The 27,272-nt window shown below is 37.9% G+C and overlaps 1 protein-coding gene across 1 annotated transcript in view; it reads right to left on the reverse strand.

Annotated features, from left to right (window-relative positions):
- Positions 1–11,514: 11,514 nt before the first annotated feature.
- Positions 11,515–27,272, reverse strand: part of PTCHD1 (patched domain containing 1) — a 62,689-nt gene continuing 46,931 nt past the window's right edge. Inside the window, exon 3 of the mRNA XM_020989894.2 lies at positions 11,515–18,998. Within this exon, the coding sequence (XP_020845553.1) occupies positions 17,344–18,998 (1,655 nt within the window). The 3' untranslated portion in view covers positions 11,515–17,343. The remainder of the gene's footprint in view (positions 18,999–27,272) is intronic.

Genomic DNA, 27,272 nt, shown 5'->3' on the forward strand with positions numbered 1-27,272 from the left:
TGGTGCCCCTTCTCTCTGAGGAGAGCAGAGTGGTGGCCTTTGGTTCCAACATTTTGCTACTCAACCAGACAGGTATTAAAGTCTTGGGGGGAGAAGAGGCTAGAGATGCCTATTATGTCTCTATGCAAGCCATACAATGACATCCCCTTACTATATATGGGGTACAGCACTCACTACACATTGAGTACTTGCAACTAAAGGAGAAGAGGGCCCAGGCCAGAGGCTTGTGGGACATCCATGTTTAGCAGTCATGACTTGGATGAAATTCAAGTGAAGAAAGAACAGCTACAGAGGCAGGAGAACCAGGAGAGAGTAGTGTGACAAAAACCTAAAGAGAAGACAGCATTAAGTAGAAGAGGATGATTGGTGGTATCAAAGGCTGCAGACGGAATGAGAATTGAGAAAAGGATATTAGATTTATCAATTAAGAAATCATTCATAACTTTAGAAAAAGCAGTTTTGGTGTCATGAGGTTAGAAACCAGAATGTAGAGTTAAGAAGAGAATGAATGGAAAGGAAGTGGAAGGACCAAACTGTAGATGGCCTTCTCAAGAAATGTAGCCAACCATAAATGTGGACATCTGGGGGTCAAGTCAACAGGCATTCAAGTCAATAGGTATTTATTAAGCTCCTACTATGTGTGAGACACTGCTTAGCACTGGAGATACAAAGACAAAGGGAAAAGCTCTACTCTCAAGGAGTTCATGGTCTACTGTGGTGGACAGCAGGCAAAAAACTTTGTTCAAAGAAGATCCATTATATATAAACGTGGTGAGTGAGGATGGTGTTTTAGAGTAGGACACAGTTTGTTTTAATGGGCCCTGACTCATTAACGACAGTGAAGAGCTTGCCTCTGGGATAGAGTGGACTAGATAGATCCACTTCTAGATGGAAGGATTTTGTTGGCTTCACTTCTTGGTAAGATGAACTAATTTTCTTTGGATCTGTCTATGGTGCTTCTTGATGGTCCTGGCATTTAATCAAATCACTTACATATGGTCTACTGCTTGATTCTATATAGATCTCATCTTCTGGCTTGGTTTCTTTTGCCTTACCTTTTTTCTCTGGAGTGACCCCTTTCTGTATTGACCACACTTGTTGAATTATTGCCAGTGATGGGTCTCCCAGAGAACCAAACCCACTCTCTACTGATGGTGTGGAATCCCAGGATCTCAGAGTTGGAAGGAGGCTTAGAAATCTTCCAGTTCAACTTGGACCTAAGCAAGAATCTCCTCTCAAAAATCTCTGAAAAGTAGCTATCTAGTCTCCACTTGAAGACCTCCAATAAGAAAGAAACAAGCATATAAGTGACTACTATGTGCCAGGCAATAGGCTAAGTGCTTTACAAACATTATCTCATTTGATCCTCACAGTAACTCTGTGAGGTAGATTTTACTATTATTTCCATCTCACTGCTGAGGAAACTGAGACAGAGGTGAAGTAATTTTCTTAGGGTCACACAGCTAGTAAGTGTCTAAGTCTGGATTTGAACCCAGACTTTCCAGACTCCAGGCCCAGCATTCTAACTACTTATTGAGTCCCCAAGCATTTATTAAGCACCTACAATGTGCTACACACTGTGCTAATCACTGGAGATACAAAGAAAAACAGAAGATAGTCCTTGACCCTGAGAAACTCACAATTGAACAGAGAAGATAACATACAAACAAACATGTACAAACAAGCTATACGTGAAAGATAAATTGGAGCTAATCAGCTGAGGGAAGGCACTGGAATTAAGAGGGATTGAGAAACATTTTCTGTAGCCTAAGAACACAAGAAGCCCCCCCCCCTCCATTTATAAATCAAATGATATATCATGAACTTAAAAGATGTGCATCATAGTAATGTTCAATAGCAACAATTTTAAAGTCAGAAGACAGGAAATAAGTTTCTTAAGGTGAGGAGCTTCATTTAAAAAAAAGTGTTTCCCCAGCAGGTAGCACAGTTTAGAAAGTGGATAAATATTTGTCAAATTGAAAATGTTTATTGTGTTGCTCAATTAACTCCTAAGTAGTCATTTGAATAATACTCTCATAATCTAATGTCCCTCTGTGTGTACTGACCCTGAATTTTCAAAGACCACATCAGTGGAGCAAAATCTCTTTGATCTTATTGACGCTAAAAGGCTTCAAGTATGGATTGAGTGGACTGTCTGTCTATCTATCTATCTATCTATCTATCTATCTATCTATCTATCTATCTATCTATCTATCTATCTATCTAGGTAACTTCAGGGATGCTCATCATTATATGATTGTATACCAGGTAACAATTATTTTGGTTAGAGTACTCATGAGTCATGGAAGTATTCTGACTTGCCTTGCTAGAGGGAGTGCCTTTCAAATGACAAATGCATGAGTGGACCAACACTCTTGGCTGATAGACCATTACCCTGAAGAGTCAAGAAAGTGGTAGAAAATTTGTTGTTTTGAATATTGATGCACATTCCTTTAATTTTTTTCATACCTATTTAGTATTGCTAAAATATCTAAAACTATAAGAAATAGAAGTGATAAGAGTGGACATCCTAATTTAAAACCTGTTTTTCAGAGAATGCTTCAAGGGTTTTCCCACTGTATTTATTTTAGCACTTGGTTTCCAACATATTTCATTTGCTAATCCCTAACTCCTCCTCTTCCAGTAATGAAATGATACAGAGTGGGCTTTTTTTAATTGTGTGCTTTATTTTTAAATCTGTATAAATAAATACAAAATGACAAAGAGGTTTATGTTTACTAAACATTGCATTTGATTGTATGACATTACACAGTGTGTCACAATATTTCAACTTGTAATTGTGTCCTTTAGCTGTTGGTGCATAATTCTATAACTTGTAGGATACAATGAGTCCGGAAGCTGTATCCAACCACCCTTTAGTGGAACCCCTGAGTGCTTACAATTGCAAAAGTGTGTTTGGGGAGCCATTGAGCCACACTGGCCAAAGTCTGGGAATTTCTTGAAACATCTGAGAGACGGCAAAGGAAAATAGAGTGGAGAAGGGATTCTCTAGGAAGAAAACATTCAAGTAAATGCAATGCTTAAAATATTTTTACTTTTGCAGATCCCCAACCCCCAACCTTTAACAATGAAAAGGGGAAAAAAACCCAAACCCTAAAGAAATTCAAAGCAAATGAATATGATGAGTTTGATTTCCTTCTACTGTTCTGTTTCCATTATCCTTTTTCATGGTCATATAAAGCATATTGGAGAAGTCTCCAATAACTAGTATTATACTTCCTATTTCTAATATAAAAAACTGGGTTGTGTGTGTGTATGTGTGTGTGTGTATGTGTGTGTATGTGTGTATAGAATTTATTCAGAAGTACCCAGTCATTCTAAAATTCATTATTATTACCCATAGAAGGTCAACTGTCAAGGCCCAATAACTATCAAATGAGAAAACATATGTACAATGCTTTGTAAACACTAAAGCACTATATGTAAATGCTAGCTATTATTGTTATCATTATTATCACTCTGGGTCACTTTGCATTTGTCATTACTAAGGTGTACTAAGGTGGTACAGTGTTTTTGACCAATGTAAGAAATGGAATGATCCTAGCCCAAATAGTGTCACAGAATTCTTATAAGTCATATGAATACTAGAAAACACAATTGATATCCATGAATTCCTTGGGTCCTGATGTTTGCTGATTGAATCCTCCAGCATACATGCAAGCATGTTATCTATATATCCCTGTCTACTTTGTATAGATGACTATTAGTTACAGTTGATTCAATAATCTTCTTTAGGGAGATATGTATGAACACATTAGCTTAAACTCAGTGACCAAAAAGGGGATAGCCTTAGATTAGCTTGGACACTGGTAATCCATCAGAAATGAAGAATTCTACCTAAGTGATGCCATATCAGTTCAATACCCTATTCCATGAAAAAGAAGTGAGGTTCATTGGATTATTCAAAGACCCACCTGGCAAAACCAGGTAACTCACTTGAATCATAATTTCCTCATCCCTCATTCTCCTCTAATTTTTTAAAATCTAGAAAAGTGTTTCAATTTTACCAAATAAAAATTATTTCTCCCTTCAATATTCCAATCTGATACTTCGTACTTAGGGAGAATTTTCTGACCCTCTCTTCAGCTCACCAGCCAACCAGGAATTGAACATGGATCAAAACACCCTGCAATGAGGTAAACAGTTTGTTTTTTATGGCCAAACCCTGTTGACCTTTCCCAGCAGCAACACAGAGCTGGCTATCTTCTATACTGAATGCCAGCAAAAGCTAAATGCCACATGAGGCACACAGTATAAAAGAGAGATTTAACTTTCCCCCATCAGAGGGATGGAAAGAAAGAACCTGATGAAAGATGTAGCAAGATCATCTTTTCTGAAACATTTTCCTAAAACGTAAGGACACTTAAGAGGAAGAAAGCCTGCTTTTAAAAAGTTGTTTACATGGTTTAATTTGTCTATGAAAGAACAAAAGAAGAAAGTTTTCTCCTGTCAAGAATGGTGTACCAGCTCTGAAGTGCTCGATGACTTTGTTTGGGGAGCCTGGAGCATTCTTCTGTTCCTAATATTATATAATTAAATGCTTAAGTGATGCAATACTCCCCCACCCTTCCAACTTCATAGGTTGAAACAAGAGGCTCTCTTCAGAAATTAAAGGGAAATAATTCCTTATAAAATATAATCATATAAATGTAATGAATACACATAATTCTTCACTGTTATGGAAACCTTTTTCCACAAGTGAATGTGAAATATTGGGAATGGAGTCATTCAATTTCTTTCCACTCATCTCTAGGGAATTTTTTTTTGGGGGGAGATGTTGGTATTTATGGAGAGGCAGTATTATGTAGTGGATAGAGATCTGGCCTCAGAGTCAGGAAGATCTGTGTTCAAAGCCTACCTCTGATGTATACTCACTACATATGTGACCACTGGAAAAAATCAATTAACCTCATAATACCCCAGGCTTAGAGAGAACTCTGAAATATAGAGAAGATGACAATCTGTATTGGTTGAGGGAGTTGCCTTACTGAGAATTCCCTGTATCAAGGAAATCACAGGTATTGTCCCCCCCCCCCTCCTTTCCCACTTGTATGTGTATATGTAAAGCAATGTACAGAGGAAAAAAGAGAACTGCAGGAGACAGACTAGCCCCACTGTGGGCTCCTCACTACAAAATTCTTTCAATTTTGAACAAATGTGACAGATGGACGGTGAAAATACAAACGAATTCTCCTAAAGTTATTTGAAGCCTCATTCTAATACTGACTATTATGGACTGCATTCTCATTCTCTCTCTCTCTCTCTCTCTCTCTCTCTCTCTCTCTCTCTCTCAGCATTGATGGTTTGGTTAAAAAACAAGTTAGTCTATGTCCCTGACCTTGTTTCTATTTATATAGATGTCCACTAAATGAGATAAAGTGTGGGAAAGGCTATTGTTGATTCTTTTAAAAAAATACTAACCCTTTTCTTTTTCTTGGTGATCTGATTTTAGTTTCCATGGAAATGGGCTAAGTAAGGACTTCAGCAGACAGGAGGAAGATAAAGACTTCTCTTCTTTGTTGCTCCAAATTGCCAGATTATCTAAGCTCAGAACTACTGTGGCAAAATATAAAGATATGCAAAGACTTATACAGGAAAATGAACATTCTAATTCAGTGCTTGTAACACAAATCTAAGTTTGGTTTAGGTTTTCTGCAACCGTATACATTGTGTCTCCATTCAATTAAACATGTAGATGAGTTAAATGACATCTTTGGCCTTGGGAAACAAAATGCTTACTAATCCTCAGTGTTTGCAATTATGCCTTCCATAAATACTTTTGTCATTTCTTCCCCAATAAGGTGCAACCTGTGATGTGTAACAAATACACTCAGTCTTCTCCCACAAGTACAAATAGATATGGAACCAAAAGGATTTTCCTATTGATGTAGGTGCATATACTCAATGAGGCAAAGAATTTTCTTGCAACTTTCATGACTATAAATTGAACCAACCCTGAAGCCCCATATTTTTATAGTACTTTACAATTTACAAAGCACTTTCCTCACAACAACCCTGTGAGGTAGGTAGTGCAAGTACCCTCATTATTACAAAGGAGGAAACTAAGACTCAAAAGAGATGAAAGGAGCTGCCAATTGGTGTCACAGAATTTGAACTGAAAATGTCTACATCCTACAACTACATCCTCTAGGTCGAGGTATTAAAATGAGGGTCGATAAGTTGAATAATACAAAAAGTTTATGGAAATATCATGTAAATAGAAGAAAAGTAGGAGCATAAGGCTAATGCACAAACTTGAGTGTTGAAAGCCTTGGTAACATCTTTTACAAGAAGTAGGAGATTCAACCTTCCAGATTACACACTTCGAAACAGGGATTAAATAAAATATCTATCCATTGCTGACAAAGCACATCACTTTTGACTAAACTGATCAAAGAGCTATACTGTATCTTTCCCAAACTGTAACAACATTACTAAAAATCACATTAAAATATTACTCAGACCCAATGCCATTTAAAAGAAAAGTCTATTAGTAGAGTAGAAAACAGTATGAAAAAGCATCTGAAGTAAGTCTGAAGTCTTCCTTCCTATTGAAATTTGACATCAAGATAGAAGTCTCCTATGCATTCTATGCAAAAGAAGAGTCTATTAAGGACTCCTTATGCATTTGACATTAACAATTTTCAATACTGATACAATAAGTAGCCTGAAGGTTTTTATGGTCTATAAAACTCTCTTTAGAGCCACAGAATTTTGTTTCAATGCTTACTAGATCACTAGTCACCACTGAGATTCTGCCTTACATTGTATGTGCGTGTATGTGTGTGTATGTGTGTGTGCACGTGCGCCTGCAGTTGAGAAAGACAGATATTTAGGAAAATGGTAAGCTTATTTCATGCAAAATACCTACTTTTGGGGTGATTTCAAGTTATTTTTCCTACAAATTTGTATGATTTTATTACGTAGTTGATATTCAATCTTCTTTAAAATGTTATTTGAAATTAATTATTTTGATATTTGGGCTTAATTAGATTATTAGATTTCTTTACTGTATAGATGTTTTAACTCATTGTGGAAAGTTGTTTTACTCAAGTTTTCTCTCAATTCCACCAAAGTATGCACTCTTCTATACCCATTAGGACATCATGGCTGACCTATTGTCAGTAGGGTAAATGGTTTGAGTTCCTGTGCAGTTAGTACCTGTCCTGAAATTTGCTAGTCTGAACTCACTGCCCACCCTGGTACATGCAATTCCATTCATAATTTATTGCTTCCTGACTTCCTTATTTTCCTAGTGAATATGAATCCATTTAAATTACTGGTAAATGTAGATGATATCAAATCTGTTCTAGGAAAACAGACCATAAAATTCTTGAATACTGCCATATTGTTTAGCCTACTATCAACAAGCTCAGTAGTCTTAGGATTTATTTACTTTTGAAACAATTTAAATATACATCATGATGACAGCACAATATTATATATTAAAAAAAGCAATACAGGTACCTCTTTCAGTATAGATTACAATGAGGAAGGAGTAGCATTTTTAGATTTCAAACTCTGTTATTTCAAGGTTCAACATCGTGATTTTGAAAAAAACTATTATATGTACTTTTCTTCATTTTCCTTCCCCTGAAAATTAATTGGGAAAGCACTGTTTCAAAAGCTGACCTATAATCAATTCAACAATTATTTATTAAACCCCTCCTATGTACCAGCGCCAATGCTAGGCTAATAATACAAAGACAAATGTAACACAGTCCTTGTCTTCAAGGAGCTTACATTCTGTTTAATATTCATAAAAAATGCTTAGCTCAATGCCTGACATGGTGCCGAGGCACTGTATGAATGCTCAGTCCCTCCTTCTCCACTAAGAAGTATTAGTAAATGGAGGGTGTTAAAAATTAAATTAACTAAATTACTGCCTACTAATCCTTTTTGAAGTTTTGAAATATTTCCATGTTGATAGAAATTGGTTTGGCTACAGGATTTCAGAAATTAGACTGCACATTACCTGGTTTGGTCCTAGCAGTCAATAATATTGGTCTCTGCTTCCAAGCTGGATTATACAATCATAGTGATTGGCAACTGAATTATGACCCTAGGTGTTTCCTGAAGAGTTCCACCAAATTTATGAGGTAGAATTTATAGGCCAGTAATTCAAAATACATTTTAGCTCATACAAAAATGTAGATTCAATTTTATTGACTTTCCCTTATGTGAATCTCCAAATACACTCTCTTTTTGCCTCATTTTTCACCTTCCACTTCTTTTCATAACTGGACATTCCTTCAACTTTCTAGCCATTTTTGACATATAGCTCATTTCTTTCCCTTTTAGTGACTGTACTTATTCTTTGTTTAGGTTCTTTGTCCTTGTCTCTTGCCTCCTTGTCCTTCCCCCATGGGTGAGTGGGGGCATGTGTCTCCTCAACTTCCTTCTTGCCCCCCACATCCTCTTACTATTTATTTGTGTGTTTTTGTGGTTTACTTGGGCAGATTTTCCTTCAGAATGATTTTTCCAATCTCCTTGCCTTCCTGGAGGTTAAGTTCTTTCCCTGAGGTAGCCAGATGCTATTTAGTGTTACTATCAAACATATGATAGCGATAAATGAGGTTTGTGACTGTTTCTGTGGACAGATAGCTAGACAGGTAGGATGCTACAAAGAGACTAGGCAAATTCCCATGAGGCCATGCCAATGGGAGAATTTTTGGAGGAGAAAGGTAACTACTCCTGTAATTTGGAAATGTTAAGAAAATGCTCTATGTCTCACAGGCAGCTAAGAAAATACACAATAGTGTGATATCCAACAACTGTACTTACTTAATGAGGCAAAAAGATTTTTGCATGCACTATGGCTAAATATGAACAGGAAATTCTGTAGTATGTCTTTTACTCTGGCATTTTCCAGCCTATAACAATGGCATAGGGCAGCTAGATGTGGCAGAGTGGTTAATGCTGGGTTTGGAGTCAGGAAGACACCTTCCTGAGTTCAAATCTGGCCTCAGACACTTACTAGCTGTGTGACTCTGGGCCAGTCACTTAACCCTATTGTTCTCGGTTTCCTTATCTGTAAAATTAGCTGAAGAAGGAAATGGCAAACTACTCCAGTATCTTTGCCAAGAAAACCCCAAATGGGGTTATGAAGAGTTGGACATGACTGAAAAGGACAGAATAACAACAACAAAAATGATGGTGCATGTATAGTTCTATTCTAACACCTTTGGCTGACTTTATACACATAATACACGCTGCCTGGGAAGAGGACATACTTTGGTGCCTTCTTGCAAGCAATCTATATGAGGCTAAAGAAGTGGTCCTTTCAGACATTATAGCAGTTGCATCAATTATCATAGACCCTCGGGACTTAGTCTTCAAAGAAACTTATTAGGCTGTGTACAAGTAATTTTAATAAAAATGGAAAACAAGGCCTTCAGCAGTGCTCTTACTTTTGTGAGGCTCCTAATACTCACCTTCACTTACATTGATGAATAGGAGAAAAGCTAGTCTTTTTTTTTTTGGTTTGTTTTTTGATAACTTTTTCAAAATGTCTTGGATATTGCAAAACTATGCCATTCTTATCTGACACTTACCTTAAAATTAGTTATTTTGCGAAATGGGAATTTCTCAGGAAGCAGCAACAGTTAAGTGGAAGATTATAAGTCATTGCCATCTTAGTCATAAACTAATGGGCACAGTGCAAAGAGGTTACCAAATTGCTGGTTTTCTGTCCTTCTCCTGAACTGGCAAAACACTTCAAATAAGAAAGCACATAGAAGTCTTGATTTTCCTGTGATAACCACTGAAACTCATGTTCTAGCTCCTGTAGAATTATTCTAGGAGAAGAACTGATTACCAGGCACTGCCATCCTCTCCTTTAGGGCTTTTAGCAATGTCATATTTAGGCATACATAGCTCATGGATATCATTCTCATTCTCTTTCTTCTTCTCTCTTTTTGAGACTGTCTCATCGCCACTCAGGGGTCCAATGCAAGTGCTGATGCATACAGAAGCTTGTTCTGTTTCTGATCTAGGTCAGCGCACCCTTCTCTAGAAGGTGGAGGCTACCAAGTAGCTTCCCTATTCTTCAGGGTTCACTATATTGGTTTGGCCTTTGTACAGTCACTTAATCAGCTTTAGCCACATTGCAGCTCAGAACCATCAAGCTCAAGTGCTCCATTAGCCTCAGCTTCTCCCAGTAGCAGAGTTCACAGGCATGTACCATCTTGTTTGTCTTGCAGTTATTCTCAATGGCTTTGCGTTTAAGTTAATCCAGTATATATTTTCACCATCCTACTACTCTTTATGGGGAAGCTTAGGGTGGACAAAATAAAGGTTATGGGGAGAAGCAGGCTCGATGAAATTTATTTCCATGTCTTCTTTTGTGATTGGATAGCAAGCTCAAGACCTAGAGCACAAATGTGGCTGGAAGACAAGCCACCTGTGTTTATGCTTGCAATTAAACTGGAGCCAAGCCGAGGGAGGTTACTTTGAGTAAGGTTACTGTGGTTGTAATGGTGCATAAGAATGCTTAGAATATAATACCTTTATGTGGAGGGGGAGATGGGGGCTTATCTTTGGGAAGGATTTCCCTGTTTAGGATGTAGTATACACTATCATTTGGTGTTGTACCTTCAGTTGAAGTGCTTGGAAGCCATTCAACTGAGAAAGAGGTTATGGCCTGAGATACAGGGATATACTTGTCCTCACCCTTAGTAATATCTTGAGGGCATTTCTTCAAGGATAACTGTAAATGACACTGAGTGTATCTTCTGTAAAGGAGAAAAAGAAGTTATGAATGCAATGAACATAACTTTTTTTTTTAAATTTCCCATTGTAGCAATGGAAATTGAGAAGAAAAGCAACATTATAGCATTCTCCCCGACACAAAGAGCTTGTTTTAGGACTCATCCCCTTCTTTCTATTTAGGGTTTGAAGGGGAGAATCGACATCAAGAAACATTTTCAGCAGCCTTTACCATGTAATTCCCTAGCTCAAGAAGCATCTGTGGCTACCTATCATGTATATAAAATACAAACTTGCCAGCTTGACATTTAAAGCTCTTTACAACTCTGGTACCTTTCCAGACTTATTTCATGTTGCTCACCAAGATGGACCCTAATGATCCAAATTGGCCCCTTTCCCTTCACTTACATTTACCATTCTATTGCTTGCTCCCGTGTCTTTGAACGGTCAGTATTCTGTATTTGGAATGCCCTCCCCTCATTCATCCTTTGACTTCCATCAGGGATCAGTTTAAGCACCACCTCCAAAGAAAGTCTTTTCTAGTCCCTCAAATTGTTAGTATTCTTCCCTCTTCAAATTATTTTATGATCATTTATTTGTTTACATTGATCTGTTGTATTACCCAGCAGGACATACACTTTCTGAGGGCAGGGATTAATTTTCTTTCTTTCTTTCTTTCTTTCTTTCTTTCTTTCTTTCTTTCTTTCTTTCTTTCTTTCTTTCTTTCTTTCTTTCTTTCTTTCTTTCTTTCTTTTCTCTCTCTCTCCTCTCTCTCTCTCTCTCTCTCTCTCTCTCTCTCTTTCTTTCTTTCTTTCTTTCTTTCTTTCTTTCTTTCTTTCTTTTTGTCTCTGTGTCATCATAGCTGATAGTTACCCATAGGTACTATATACTGTAAATTCTAGTTAAATTGAATGTTTGTTGATGATATCATGTATACGTGTAATAACTTCATTAACCAGAGTGAGGACTCTTTGAATCAGACTTTTAATGTTTATGATTTGACTAGAAAATTTAATTCTAACAGTGTATGAACCCAGGCTATCAATTAATGGTACTGAGCTCCTGCAACACTGGATTCTAGTTTTGACTTAGTCATTGACTGTCCTCATCTATTAAAAAAAAAAAGAGTGGGGAGAACATCCAGACCCCCTTCAGCTCTGCCATCCTATTATTTGGAACACTGAGGCAGAAGCTAGCATGTTTCACAGGCACATCCACTCACATCAGCATGGGGCAAGGTTGTGTCCCTTTCCTCCTTTATACTTGTAAAGCAAGCTTGTTTTCCATGTCAGGAAGGCTTCTCCATGCTCTCACAGTGCTAATTTTAATCTGACTAGAAAATCCTCTCAGAGGGCAATTCTCTGGTGCTATACTTTTTCCTGACTAGCAAGGAGCTCTAAGGGACATCAAAGGGACTTCAAAGGGAACACCTGGGGGAAAGGGAGATAGAAGTGAGAGAAGAACTGGGGAGAAAAATCTGACACTGGCCATTCATACCAACAGTGAAATGATTCTAGCTCATTCAGGCTTCCTCCTTTCATTCTCCTGGAATGGCATGAAATAGAAACAAACAGTTGTAACCACCACAGGGAGTATTGCTGCAGTGTGCTGGCTGCTCTCATTCAGATTTCTTTTCCTGTGGATCCAGAAGTATTAATGTTATATTATCATTTTGAAGTTCTGATTTCTCTTACCTTCTTAAATCTGTGCTCTTCAAATAACAGCAGAAAAGTACATTTTATTTAGTACTGATTGAAGACAAAATTTTACAGGGAATTTCTCAGATAAGGACTGTGAAATTGATACTTGCAAACTGTCTACCTCCACTATACCAAGCCAAGTCTATCACAATCTTTGGTCCATTCAAATGACTATCCTTTGTCTCATTCCTAAGTCTTCCTTGAAGCTATCAATTAAGCTGTTTACAGTCCTCTAGAAGATGGAAAACCCTTCAATATTTAAAGGACTATGTCTATGATATTAAACTAATCGGCTATAAGGTCAGTATTATTGAGTAAGGCTGAATGAAGTTCCTTCAAATCACAAACCCTACAAGGTCTCTTGTCTCCTATCTCTGTTAAGATTTGCTACTATGTAGGCTCACCACTACATCTGGATTTAAAAACATATAATACATATACACACATATATGTGTGCATATGTGTATATAATTTACATATGTATGTATACATATGTGTGTGTATACACACACATGCGTGCAGAATCTGTTGGATTTGCAAAAAATATGGAATATTCTTGAGGATTGAGTGAACCAGGTAACTTTATTTTCCATAACTGCTCTTGAGCACTCTAAGCTATGCTGTGGTGAAGATGGCCAGATGCATTCTGCTTATGTTAGAGAGCAAAAGGGGCTATGTCATATATTGGTAGGAATAGTTTATGAATAGCTCATAGAATGCTTTAAATGAGGATCTCAAAACAATTATGTCAGGTAGATACTGCATAATTAAATGAAAAATGGATTTAATATAGTCAAAGGGAATATGCCTTTGACTCCCAGTATGCCTTAAGGCAATTAGGTAGTAGTTAGAAAAATGCAAGGATGGTCTAGCAAATGAAAAATCCATTTAAAGGATAATTTATTTAAAGTATTATAAAAGTGAGTGTATTTTTCAGAAATGGAAATGAAAAATGGATACACTATGGATACTCGGAGGATACACTGAGTTTCTCACACAGAGCACACAGAAGATACTTGACTGAGAGCTGAGAAGACAGAAGCTGATGGCAGAGGCTGATGGACAATCTTATTTAATATGAAACTTTGGAGAAAAAGTCTTTGGAGCTTTGCCTGTTGTTTTCCCCCCCACAAAAACAAAATGTAGCATTTTGTTTTCTTGGTCTGGGAAATTCAGATGTCATTTAAATTGGAGAGTGGTTGTACGATAGGACATGAATGCCCTACTTCCACTATCATTCTGCCTCACTCCCATCTCCTCCAGGCTCCTCAGTCTCTGGTGAGTTCATGGTATCTTCTGTTGTATATTACTAGATAAACCATCACCTTGACGAATTTTCCCCCCGTTTTGAGGCCTTAACATCAAATAGTTACACAGTCGAAGACAGAAATGTATTAGAAGAATGGAATATTTTCTTTGGCAAAAAAAAAAATCCAATCCAAACCAAAACCAATGCTTCCCCTCCCCCCAACCAAAAACATTTACAACGTTTCTTTGGTTAAACTGAAATGGCAAAATTTCAGTTGGAATCTGAACATTTAAAATTTTGTAAGCATTTTCAGGAATCTAGTTCCTCCATATAAAAATTCAGTGCATAACATTTCAAAAACTGAAAGCTAATAAGTATTCCCAGTTTTGTAAGGGTTTGATTCTGGATAATAGTTAAGGAAACCTTCTCTGTGGATCTTAACCATTTCACAAATTAAAGCCTATTCAATAATCTCAGAACACAGATTTCCATACCTAGATGGAGCTATTCCACAGGTCACCTAAAATATCAGTGAGAGGTCTGTTAGCCTTAATTTTAGATGATGATAGAATGGTTGAAAAGTCTTAAAATGCCCTTCATTTCCAAATAAATATAATACCCAAAGGTACAGAAACTCAATATAGTTAGAGAAACATTTGTCATACAATAATGCTCTGTAAAAAGTCATTTTGGTTGACCAAATTGAATGATTAATTCTCAACAAAATCCATTTAATTGGTTTGCTTGTTGTGTCAGTTTTGTGAGGTCCTTTCAGCCACATTACTTCATGTTGGCAACACTAAATCAATTGCTGATTTAGAACACACTGTTCAAAAAATGATTCAGTAATACAGGATTTAAAAAAAAAAATCAAACCAACTCCCTCTTCAGCACTGTTTTACAAATACTTACTTCTTACAAACCCCCTTGGAGAGATAATTGGTCTCAATTCCATCATGCAACTTGCCCTTTTCTTAGGGCCAAACTCTCATATTAAGACCCATTATCTTCTGGTAGAGTGAATAAATATATGGCCTTATTGCTCAGTATGAATTAAGGGAATGAGTTGTGCATTAGAAGAAATCACTTATTTATTTCTTTAGACTATGTCGACACAGGCAAGTGAAATATTGGAGATCATAAATTTAGAATGGTAAGGGACCTTAGAGACAATAAAGTTGAACCCCCTCATTTTACAGATGAGGAAACTGAGGCACAGTGAGATTATGTGACTTGCCCAGGGTCATACAGCTAGTAAGTGTATGCTGTTCCACGCTCAGCCCTGTACGCACGGCACCACCTAGCTAACTCAAGGAATATGAGTTTATCCAATGTATCTTTGTGTGGAAATTACCTTAACTCCCAGGAAATTTTTACTAAGTGCTATCTTTTGAATGTACTTGGCCAATTTAATTACAAAGGTGCTTCTTCATAAGTTTCTATGAGATGGTCACTAAAATCTTATAAACAAAATCCAAGAAAATTTCCCATAGATGTAGGTAGAAAAGAGTAATAGCATTCCAGTGAAACCATGTTAAAAAGATAAAGATGAAGAAAAAATTTCCATTTGAAACTTTGTCAGAAAAGTAAGCAGCTTAGTCTGTTGAGAATAAAGTAAGTAAATAAAACATTTGCTAAGTAAAACATATTTGGAAGATTCTCACCAGTGTAGACATCCACTCAGGATAACATCTACATATGGGAATTGCATTGCAGTATTTGTCTCAAACTTTCCTCGGCCTCTACTTTTGTTTTTACAGAGTCAAAGGGAAACAGGACCTGGGAACAACCCAAATTCATGAGCACAGCTATTTTCAGATCAGACCAATTTTGACTAGACCTGTTAACCTCTTCATTCAGCTTTTGGTCAACAGCATAAAAGCCCAGTAGTGTCAACACATGAAAAAGATCTTGTCAAAGAGTCAAGGAAAAACAGGACCTGAGAATCTCCCACAATTCATGAGCACAGCTATTTTCAGATCAAAACAATTCTTACTCGGTCCATTAACAATTCTTCATCCAGCTTTTGGTTAACTGTACCAAAACCCAGGAATGCCAACATTAAGAGAAGGGACACTAAAGAGAGAGAGGGGGCCAGAGAGAGGGAAGAAGAATATCACTTAGTGATGGAATAAAAGTTCCCAAGAAGAGGGGAAAGCTGATATGTGCCATCAATTGCTTTGTGTTTATAACTCATCTAGTTGCCTTCTACATCCTGTCTGTCCCTTTCCTACCCTGTAATACTATAGTATTTGCTCTTTCCAGGGTGAATTCTTGGGCTAAGCCCCTCCCTGTCCCTAGTCTTGCTTCTTTTTGTGTACAACACTGAAACAGTTAAATCAAGGCATGCCTTACAGGTAAAGTAGGCTGGCACTATAAATTGGAAACTATAGGAAGCAATCACTTAGTTTTTCCTCCTTAGCAATGTAGCTCTCCCTCTTCCACCACCCCTTCCTCAATATTCCTAAGACCAACTCTCCTAAGAATGAATTGCCATAACTCTGCTACAAACAATTTCAGCAGCTGGACTGTCCCTTACCAAAACGAAGTGCCATTGAAATGTGGATACAGCCTCAATGGTAGTCTCTGTGTATAGAGAAATGCACTTTTTTTTTTGCCATCATAATGCTTAAATACTTATTTTTGTTTTGTTATTAATAGTCAATGGTTCCTTGAAAAGTGGTAATTAATAAATCATCTCTCTCATGAGAAGCTACTAAACATTCTAAAGCAGAATGACAGATTTCAGAACGATGACAATTGAATTAAAAAAAGGTACATTGATCAAAATACAAAGTTATTAAAATTATTGTAAAGGATATAAATGACCTTTTATAAAACTACTTCATTCAAGTAATTTTTTGGAGGGTAGGGAAATACATTTCTAACTTGGTAAATGGGAGATGGCATTTCCAGCTTGTTTTTGTTGGGGGCAAAGTTTCATAAACTTTTCCATCGAAGGAAAAAATAAAAATTATACACAATGGCTAAGATCTCAAATAGCTGACTCACTGACTTGAATTATTGCTCTGTAGAAAGTTTGTAAAGCTAAACTACTCCAGCCTTGACAGTTGACCTTTCAGTCAGTGGGGCTCAGTCACAACACAACAGCAGCTACAACATAAAGTACGATCTTGCTCCCTAATGCATTTCCCCTTATTAGATCTTATTTTAGGGACTAAAAGTCATGTGCGTGTGCATGCATGCATGGTAAGTGTCTGCACATGTGGTGTTTGTGTGTATGTGTGTGAGTGTGTGTGCATGTATATTAATTCTTTCTGATCACATCCCTTTATTTTGGAGACAGAAAACATGACGCGCTCATTTTCCCTTTCCCTCCACTGTTCTGGATATACCTATTTCAGAGAGAGAGAGAAAAAGAGAAAGGGGGCGAGGGGAAGAGAGGAAGGGGGAGGGAAGAGAAGAGAGAGAGAGAGAGAGAGAGAGAGAGACAGAGACAGAGACAGAGACAGAGACAGAATGAGAGAGAGAGAGAGAGAGAGAGAGAGAGAGAGGAAAGACTGAGAGACATGGGAGCAGAGAGAGAGAGAGAGAAAGAGAAAGAGAGAAAGAAAGAGAGAGAGAATGAACGAACTAATCATTTCATCAACATAATCTCTTTGCTCTCAATAAGACCTAGGGTGAAAAAGCAAAAAATAGACACAGTCAGACTGTTGTAATTTGGTCAACCACTCGGGTACTATCCATATCCACCATTTCGACACACTCAATTTCCTCCCGATTTTCGGGATTTTTCTTCTCTTTCCTTTTTTTCTTGGAGGGTGGTAGGAAAGTCAGTATCACAGGTAAAATGGCAAAGCAGTGAAAGAAGGTGACAAATGCTATTAAAAATAAGCACCTGAACAGTGTACAGGTCAGATTTGAAGGCACAGCTGCAAGAGGAATCAGACCAACAATATAGCAGAGGTAACTCTGTAAAATAGCTACCCCATGCATTTCCAGGGCATTTTTTACCCATTTAGTTCTTGTGAAATCCTTGCCCAGGACAAATGTTGATAATAGTGGAGCACAGTTGTCAATTGTGTGGTTAATTCCATATATTAAGCACAGCATAGAAATGCAGTCCAGTTCTACTTTCCACAATGTCATGAAGCCTATAACTCCAAACTCAACTGAGGCGACGGTTAGAGTGATCCAGACATTAATTAGGGAGTCTGCCACCAGGAACGCAGAGAAGAAGAGCAAGAATAAAGCACTAATGCAGGAGTTCTGCAAGGGGGCTCCCAGAGAGGAAGAATATCGGTCCATAAACACAAAGGATGGATTGAACACTATGAATTTCACCTTGGAGGTGACAGAAAGTCTTCTTAGGGTCTCTAGGAGATCATAGAGCTCTTCTCTGTTGGTTTCCATCGTCTTGGCTACCAGGAACATCCTGGAAGCCACAACATCAACCTCATTGTTAAACTTTTTGGAGAAGATGATGTCCTCTGAAAAATGTGAGAACTGGGGGGCTTTCAGGAAGGAGTTTCTCAACATGTCTGTAAAATTTTTCTTGGGCAAGCCAGTGGTTGCATTGAGTTTCCTAAGATAATTCAAGTAGCTTTCAAACCATGATATCCTCACAAACCCCTTGGTATACTCTAGCACGTCTTCTTGGACACTCGTATTCCAGTATTCTATCGACTCATAGATATAAAACCCAATCACTGGGCTGTAGTTACTAAAATACTTTTGCTGGGCAGTAGTGAACTCAATGGTTCTTGTTGCCGTTGCTACGATGTTACTAAGGTCTGACCCTTCCCTGACCTGCAGGTAGCCCATTAAGGCAAAGGAAATATAAATAAGGTAAAAGAGCACTACAAAAGGCTTAACATAAGTGTTGGTTATCCAGTCACAGTAATAGCGTTTGAGGAAACATACCAACAGGTGACTTTCATATGTGTTTGCTTCCTCTCCATCCGCTGTATCCTCACTGAATCTGGCCGTCAGAAGAAACCTGTACCACGCAGGCTTCTCTTGCAACACCTCTGGCTTTGGGACTTTTCTGCAGAAGAGACTATGCTGGTAATTGTTTTCTATGTAGCCAGTAAACACCAGGCTGGAACCATAAAATGAGAGTACATAGAGGTAGTTGAAGAAGATTGCAATACAGGAATTACAGCAGAAAATTCTGGCTGCTTCAATGTTAGTGAAAGGGCTGGCACCAATCCCAAAGGTGACCAGGTACATGGCAGTGGTGAGAGAAAAGGAGAGCATGGAGTCTGCATAGACAGCTGCAGTTCTCTCTTTAACATGTTGGTCTTCTCTAGTTTTCCTCCAGGAGGATAACATTTCAAAAGTCCCGTATAATCCATGACCTGGGGGGTGCAAAAAAGATCAAAGCGAGAGTTTAAGGTATTTGTCCTTGGAGTGAGGAATGAGCTGATTTAAACATTGGGAGAGGACAAGGCAAAAGCAAATAAGGATAACTGACTTTAAGGGCGAGAGCCTCAAACAGTGGAGATTTCTGCAAAGGGAAAAGAGTACTGAAATTTAATAAATTATAAAACTTCCATTAGTTATGAAAATGTTACAGGGGGAAAAGCTAGTATCTTTACTTTGGTACATTATACTGGCAAAAACAACAGCAGCAAGAACTTTAATGGAAGTTGGGAAAGCTATCTCTTTAGGGGCCCAGAAAGATTGTCATAATACCCACCATTAGATTATTTGCATAGTATAGATGCCATTTCAATTTCTCCCATATTTTAGAATGTCCATGTTAGAGGATGGTCCGACTTTATTATCCCAGGCATTATCCCTGCAGGTTAGCAGGCAGGATAGAAACAGGCAGAATCTTTTGGGTTAATATCCATGTAATCCCTTATTGAAAATTGCCCTAGGGCTGGACTTCACTGGGAACTGAGTCCCTAGATTTCACCTGAGCTCTTGATAGGTAACCTAATTTTCAACCCCTTTTATTTCTCCTCAAATACCAGGAAGCAGGAAACCATAAATCAAACATGCTGAGGAAGTAAAATATGTATAAACAAATGCAATCAAAATTAAAAGCTGGAATTGGCAAAAAAGATAAGATTCAGAATGTGAAATATTTATTTGTATTTAAAACAAAATAGGCTGAAGCTATTTTCATCTTTGTATTAATACAAATAAAAAAAGTGAAGGATCTATGATTTCATCAGTGTGGGGGTGTGTGAGAAATCCCTCTACCAATATATTTTGCATCCTGTTTATGAATGAATAAATCACTTCAAAGGGTTTTGCTTGAAGCATGCCCTGTCACAGAGCTACTAAATATCTGAGGTGAAATCAAACCCTACCTGATTTCAAGCTGAGCACATTCTCCACTATGCCATGTGGCTTCCGAGTGTGTGCTTCTGAAACTGTGTCTATGTTTTACTGTGGTACCTTTTTTACAGACTTGTACCTAAGTAATTTTCTTTTGGAAAGGACGTCTGATTTCAGTGAAATAGGGAACACCCAATGAGAAAACTCCCTTGATCAAATCAGATCCACACCTGCACTAGTCCACCTGCACACCTGCATTAGTCCATTCACTGTGGCAGAAAGTTGCTTGGGGCATAGAGGAGTTACAGTGACTTAACCAGAGACGGCAGTCGAACTTAGGTTTTCCTGATTTGAAGGCCAACTCTCTTTTCCATACTGACTCTCCTAGTAAAAATGATACTTATTTAAATGATATACTTACATTTGTAATGATAATTACTTATATATACTCTCCATATAATTTAATTACTATAATAATAGTAATAATAAAAATCATGTTTTTATAGCACTTTAGGGCTCACAAAGTAGTTTTGTTAAAACAATTTTGTGAGCCAGGAAATGCACTATATAAATGTTTGGGTTTTGCATCCCATTTTAAAAGATTTTTTTTTTAAAACAAGGTCTAATTACCCACAGACTCTGTCTTGGACAGGCAATAGCATTCCAAGCATCTCTTCATGTTTGGCAATGGAACCTGACCCAATGAGGGATAAAGCCAAGGCAAGAATTCATTAAATCCTTTGCTACTCTCATTAGTCCATCGGCAACATCGGGAAGGCTGCATTCAGTGTAGCCACTGATTCCTTTCTACTCTCAAACCTGAGTTTTCTTCTTGCCCCTTCAATCTTACTCAAGTGGCTTGCCACTGCCACCCCAGTGACCCGATCCAGTGGGAAATAACCCTCAGTCTTTGCAAGAGGATCAACAGATCTAATTTTATGCTTCCATGCCTTGGGATATTCAATCCCATTATTGAGGATAATAAAATCTTTACCCTGTGGTACAATAGTCTTGTTTTTAAAAAGGAATTTAAAATCTCCAGCCAAGCATAGTGTGGAGTGGAATGAGTCACCACCTTCCGTGTACAATAACAAAGTTTGAGTCTGCCCCTCGTGCCCAGGACAGTATTTATATCCTGACTGTGAAGTCCTGACTGAAAACACCAACACCCTTTTTACAATAATGACACAGACCTGTTTCTGCAGAGGAATTTGGCATTTATCTTAATTTACCCAGCACTGTTTTACAGCAGCTTTCTGGGGGCAGGTCAAGAGCATCAATTTGATAACTAGCGCTGTGCCCTCTATTAAACCAGATGTGTCGCAACTCCCCAGACAGAAAGTAAAAACTACAATCAGGGAATGACATTCTGTTGTTAATTATGTTTTAAATAGTTATGTTCTCTAGTCTCAGTGGGAAAACTATTAAGCTTGTTTCAAATGTGGCCTTCTGAAAAGACAGAGTGACCTTTGCTTAAAAATAAATGGGCATGAGCCAGTGAGGGAAAAGAAAGGTGTAGCTCCATAGTGCCTCCAAGTTGTGGAGATGGGAAGCAGTTTTGTATAAAGCCACTGTTCTGGAAAATAGAACAGCTGAAGGAAGGCATGCTTAAAAGCAAATAACTTTTCACCACAAGCATTTTTTTTAACCAAAAAATAACCTCAAGACAGTTTGAGCCATTAAATATAGAAGAAAAGGAACCAAACCCGTGATTATAATAACAAAGTTACATTCATTTATCAGGTTTTATGATTCTTAATTCAATGTAATTAATTTATTAATAGTGTTCATATATTTTTATTCATGTAATTTTTTGGATAATGTCATTATTTGATATTGCTTCTTGTCTTCCTCAGTACCTCACGTATACTATAATCTATTAAACTCTAAGGAAAATATGAGCAAACCCTTAAGGACTAATTTTTTTGCTTTGCTGCTGCACAATTTTAGAAGCTAATCTGAAAAAGGAAATTTGTACTAACTGAACTATTACATGAAATGAGTGGGGGCACGTAATAAAACCCATCCTGCTCAAGAAAGGTGCTGATAGGTTATTACCCTGTTTCCACTAAATCTTTATTGCTGCATACTAAGTACCCTGCACTTCCACAGGCATCAGATAATTGTCCTCAATTTTGAAAATCTTTTGAATATAAGCTGTGCACATGCTAATAGAAAAGAGGCAGTCAAGGAATGAACTGAACTTTGAGTTGTAAGTTCTTGGGAAAGAATTTGGCTTCTTTTTTGCCTCCATAAATAGGAGCTCATTGAAAGAAAATTATGGAGAAAGAAGAGAGTCTGTCCTTAAAGCCTTTCACAGCATATGTTGTTTTGTTTTTGGTAACAAACAGAGGAGGGCCAAGGGGAGGTGCTGAAAATGAACTTGAGCTATTCCTTGGGCCTCTTATTCTGATAGTCTTTTCTCCAAGGTCCCTTTATCATTATTCTTTTACTTCACCAATGTATTGGTCTTCCAGTGATCCAAACCCATGTTAAGTTCCTGTTCTCATAAAGAGTTTCTGGGCCCTTAGCCTCAAATGAAGTCCCATAGCTCTTCAGATGAGGCTTTTAGGGTCTTCCTGGCAGTTGGTGATATCAGAAGGGGAGCTTACTTTCTGGAGCTCAGTCTTGGTAAAGGAAAAAAGAAAAGCCAACACAGGTTCTGCTGCTAATGAAACACTAGCAATGTAGGCTTGTAGGCCCAGATTCCCTTTTCACAAATTTGGCAGCATAATGTATTGGAAAGAATAGTGGAATTGGAGTGTACAAGTATAGAAGAGGCCATGTCTTATTTAAACTAGACTATCTTCTCAGGCTAAGCACAGTGCTTTGCTGAATACTATTACACCCATACATATACACATGTTACATAGATATGTAGTGTGCATACAACACAGTGAGAGAAGCCCTGTGGCACAATTTGAACATATATGTGTACAGAAAAATCATGGGTCTGCGTAAACACACATTATATGTAAATATATACATACACATGTAAAATATATATGCATATATATGAGACATATACAGATATCTCCCTCCCAAATGGTCATATGGCCTATCTGTGGAACTGTGGTAGAACCTTCTGAGCTCATATTGGTATGGACACACTCTACATTGATTCTGATATCATGATGTCATTTTAGTCCTGTTTGAGCACGAATTACAAACAACAATAATGATAACACCATACACACCTATGTGTGTGTATGTCTTATTTAAATTACCTCCTTAAGACTAAGCACAGTGCTCTGCTGAATACTACTATATACACATACATCCATAATACTACATAAATATGTACACATATGTGTAATACATATTAAAATAGTGCCATAGGGCTGTGTATATGTGTAAATACACATGCGTGTTTATATGTATGTATGTATGCATGTATAGATATACACAGGGAAATCACAGGTCTGGACAAATACTATATATAAATGTATATACATACATATAGATATAGATGTAAGTATTTCTAGATACAGATTCTTTCTATCTATCTATCTATCTATCTATCTATCTATTCTATCTATCTATATCTTTCTATCTAATATTACACATGCACACATATATGTGTGATTGTATTGGTACAGGAAAATTCCAGTGAGAAAACTCCCCCTCTATCAATGGCATCACAACAATGCAATGAGGTAAAATCTTACTAATCCTCTTTTTGTAGAATATGAAAGTATAGCTCAGAGTGAAGTGATTTTCCTAAGGTCATAGAACAAATGACAGTTAGAACTTGAGCATGGACATTCTGGCTCCTGGTTCAAGGTTCAGTCTGTTCTCGACGCTGCCTCTCTATTATCCCTATATAGCAGATGGGAAAACTAAGCCTCAGAGAGGGTGAGGTAATCTGGCCAAGTTCACACAGTCAGAAAAGGGCAATCACAATTCCATTCCAGGTATTCTACCTCTATATTCAATGCCCATTAGGTTAACATCATAGTGGCCTTGATAGAACAGAAATTATATGGGCAAATTTCCCTATTTAATCTTGTTAAAGGGCTTTGCCCTGCATATAAGACAAGATCTCTATGCTGCTGAGTTCCCGTCGCCACTCAATGAATGGCCTCATGCTGAAATTCTGCTAACTCGGATGCTGACACTTCCTTAATAAGCTTCATACTATACTTAGGACTTAGTGAAAAATGATAGAAATGGAAAACCACCTCGTCTTCAGTTTTCCATAATTTGGGCAGTGACCTAGAATTAAAAGGCTCTATATCTCAGTAAGGGTCCTTTGAAGTGACTCTTTTTCTGATATTCACAGGTAAACAAGGACAAGGAGTTTCTAAACCAAACTCAGAAGCATAAACTCACATTACTAAATTCTAATGAATAGGTAGTTTAACAAAATTCATAGGATAGCTGCAAGATCCAAATGTGGATACCTACATATCTGTCAGTCTACAGCAAGAGTTGGCAAACCACTACCCACAGGACAAATCCAACCTGCTGCATTTAAAAATGTAAAAACCATTCTTAGCTCACTGGACATCTAAAAACAAAAACAAAAAACAAAAACAAAACCCAAAACAGGCAGCAGGCCAGATTTGGCCTACAGGACATAGTTCACCAATCTCTGTAAGTCTATACTGAGCCAACTCTTGTTTGGGTAAATGTGTTATTTTCTTCATTATGTTGGGATCTCTCCTCAGCCAGGCCCTGGGAAACAATTTGGTTCAGGGGAAAAAGTGTTATATTCTGAATTAGAGGGCTCAGGTTCAAATAGTAGCTCTCCCACTGACTATCTGGGCAAGCTGTGCACATGTAACTTCTTCCCTGAGGGAGCTGGATTGAAATGGCCTCTAAGATTTCACCCAACTCTAAATGGCTGATTGTTGGCTTATCTAGCGGATGGGAGAAGTGTCACTCGAACACTGAAAATAAAGGGTGCTATTCATATCTAAGCATCAATTAAGGGTGCATCTATGATCATATTCTAAGGGCTAATGTAAAAGAGACTTTAGATTATCCAATTATTGAAGTTATTAAACTTTCTTTGATGTGGATAAGAAGGAGTTAATGGTATGAAAGAGTCAGATTACTAAGAGATGAAAAGAATCCTAGCAGTTATCTGGTTCAGCCCCCAATCATTTTACAGATGAAGAAACTGAGGCCAAGAGAGGTTAAGTGACTTATTGAGTCTCTATCCAAATGTCTCCTCTTAGTCATGCCACGGATTACAGAATTAGAGCCGGATGAAATGCCTACTCCTTCCTTTTACAGAAGAGCAGGCTAAGGCCAAGAGAAGTCGAGGTTACATAAGTAGTAAATGGGAGAGCTGGTATTTGAATGCAGATTCTCTGCCTCAAAATCTAGCATTAAACTTTCCCCTGAATCATACTCTTTCCACTGAACCACTCTCAAGGTTTGGCTGAGGAGAGATCCCAAGATATAGCAGAAAATCCATATTTATATGAACAAGAGCTGGCTTACTATAGACCTGTAGCTATACTGAGCCACATTTAGCCAGGCTGGCCTTTGGCTGACAGACATATATAGTCTGTCACTGGCCCCTTAATGGAAATCTTTCCACCTAGGTAGGACCTTCCAGCATCACCTCCATTCCTCAGTGAGGCATCAGAGTATAGGGCTTTAGCACAAGAGAATATATTAGATTATCCAGAAACACCTTAATAAAAATATTTGTATTACATTTTATACCTTACAAAGAGTCTTCACATATATGACCTCGTATAATCCTCACAATAACTCTGTGAGGCAAAGATGGCAGGTATTATTTTACTAATTTTACAGAAAAGGAACTTGTGATTCAGAGAAGTCAAACAAAGTCTCTAATGTTGCATTGCTTACAGCTAGGGTACAACCCAAACTTTCTGGAACCAAGCCCATCGAAAATATAATGGGGCTAAGAGTCATGGGGCCTGGGTTTTAAAGCTAATTCATCCACCGATTAGCTGGGTGGCTTTGGGAAAGTCAGAAATATTTTTGGCCAGAGAATTTAATAATGACCATCTTGTTCAATAAACTCAAGTGGCTCCTTATTACCTCTAGGATCAATTAGAAAATCCTCTATTTGGCTTTATAACTTAGGCCCTTTCTCTCTTATTTTCTTCTATTTTGCTTTCTTTCTATGTGCGCTACTATCCAGTAATACTAGCCTCTGTGCTGTTCCTTGGGTAAGCCATCTCATTACCTGACTCCACTCATTTTCACTGGCAGTCCCCCTGCCTGGAATTCTCTCCCTCCTCATCTCTGCCTTTCCTGGCTTCCTTCAAGTCTTATCTAAAATCCCACCATCTACAAGAAGTCTTTCCTGGTCCTCCTTAATGCTAATGCCTTCTCTCTTAGACCACCTCCAATTTCTCTGGTATGTATCTGGTTTGTACATAGTTATTTACGTGTTGTCTCCCCCATCAGATTGTGAGCCCCTCGAGGAGAGGGACTGTTTTTAGGTTTCTTTATAGCCCCAGTTCTTAGCACAGTGTCTGGCACATGGTAAGCTTTTAATAAATGTGTATTGATTGGACTTTACTGTTAAGTAGTAGACGGGTGGTGATCTGTATTTGAAGAGGAAGGTACATATTAGTGTACTCATATTGAGGAAATGTCAGATCCTTGTAGTATTAAAGTTAGTCAGTCAGTGAGCATTTATTAAGCACCTGCTATGTTGCAGGCACTGTTCTAAATGCTGAGGATAAAAAGAAAGGCAAAGACAGTCCCTCCCCTCAAGTGGCTCACATTCTGATGGGAGAAACAACATGAAAACAGTGATGTACAAACAAGACAAAGGGGAGGTAATCAAGAGAGGGAAGGCACTAGCATTAGGGAGGACCAGGGAAGGTTTCTTGTAGAAGGCGAAATTTTAGCTGCAACTCAAAGGAAACCAAATAAATCAGGAGATGGAGATGAGGAGGGAAAATATTTCAGTTATGAGGATTAGCGTGAGAAAGAAATATTTGTCTATTCATCCTCAGTGATGAAGACATTTGTGCCAGGCATGTGATCTAAAAAGAACTCTGATTTTATTCATTTCACTACTGGTAGACTCAAAAAGGCAGTTAGGTGGCACAGCAGATAGAACACTGGGCGTGGAGTCAAGAAGACCTGAGTTAAAATCCAGCCTCAGACACTTAGTAGCTGTGTGACCCTGGCCAAGTCACTTAACCCTCTTTATATCCTCATAGAGAAGGAAATGGCAAACCATTCCAGGATCTTTGTCAAGAAAACCCCAAAAGGGGTCATGAAAAATGGGACGTGACTGAACAACAAAGACTCAGAAGGTACAAAGAGTAGCAATGGATATGTATGTGTGTGTGTGTGTGTGTGTGTGTATACACATATATGCACACATACACACACACATA

Source organism: Phascolarctos cinereus, unplaced genomic scaffold (genome assembly GCF_003287225.1).
Source record: "Phascolarctos cinereus isolate Bilbo 61053 unplaced genomic scaffold, phaCin_HiC Scaffold_726;HRSCAF=1367, whole genome shotgun sequence".
Taxonomy (NCBI): Eukaryota; Metazoa; Chordata; class Mammalia; order Diprotodontia; family Phascolarctidae; genus Phascolarctos; species Phascolarctos cinereus.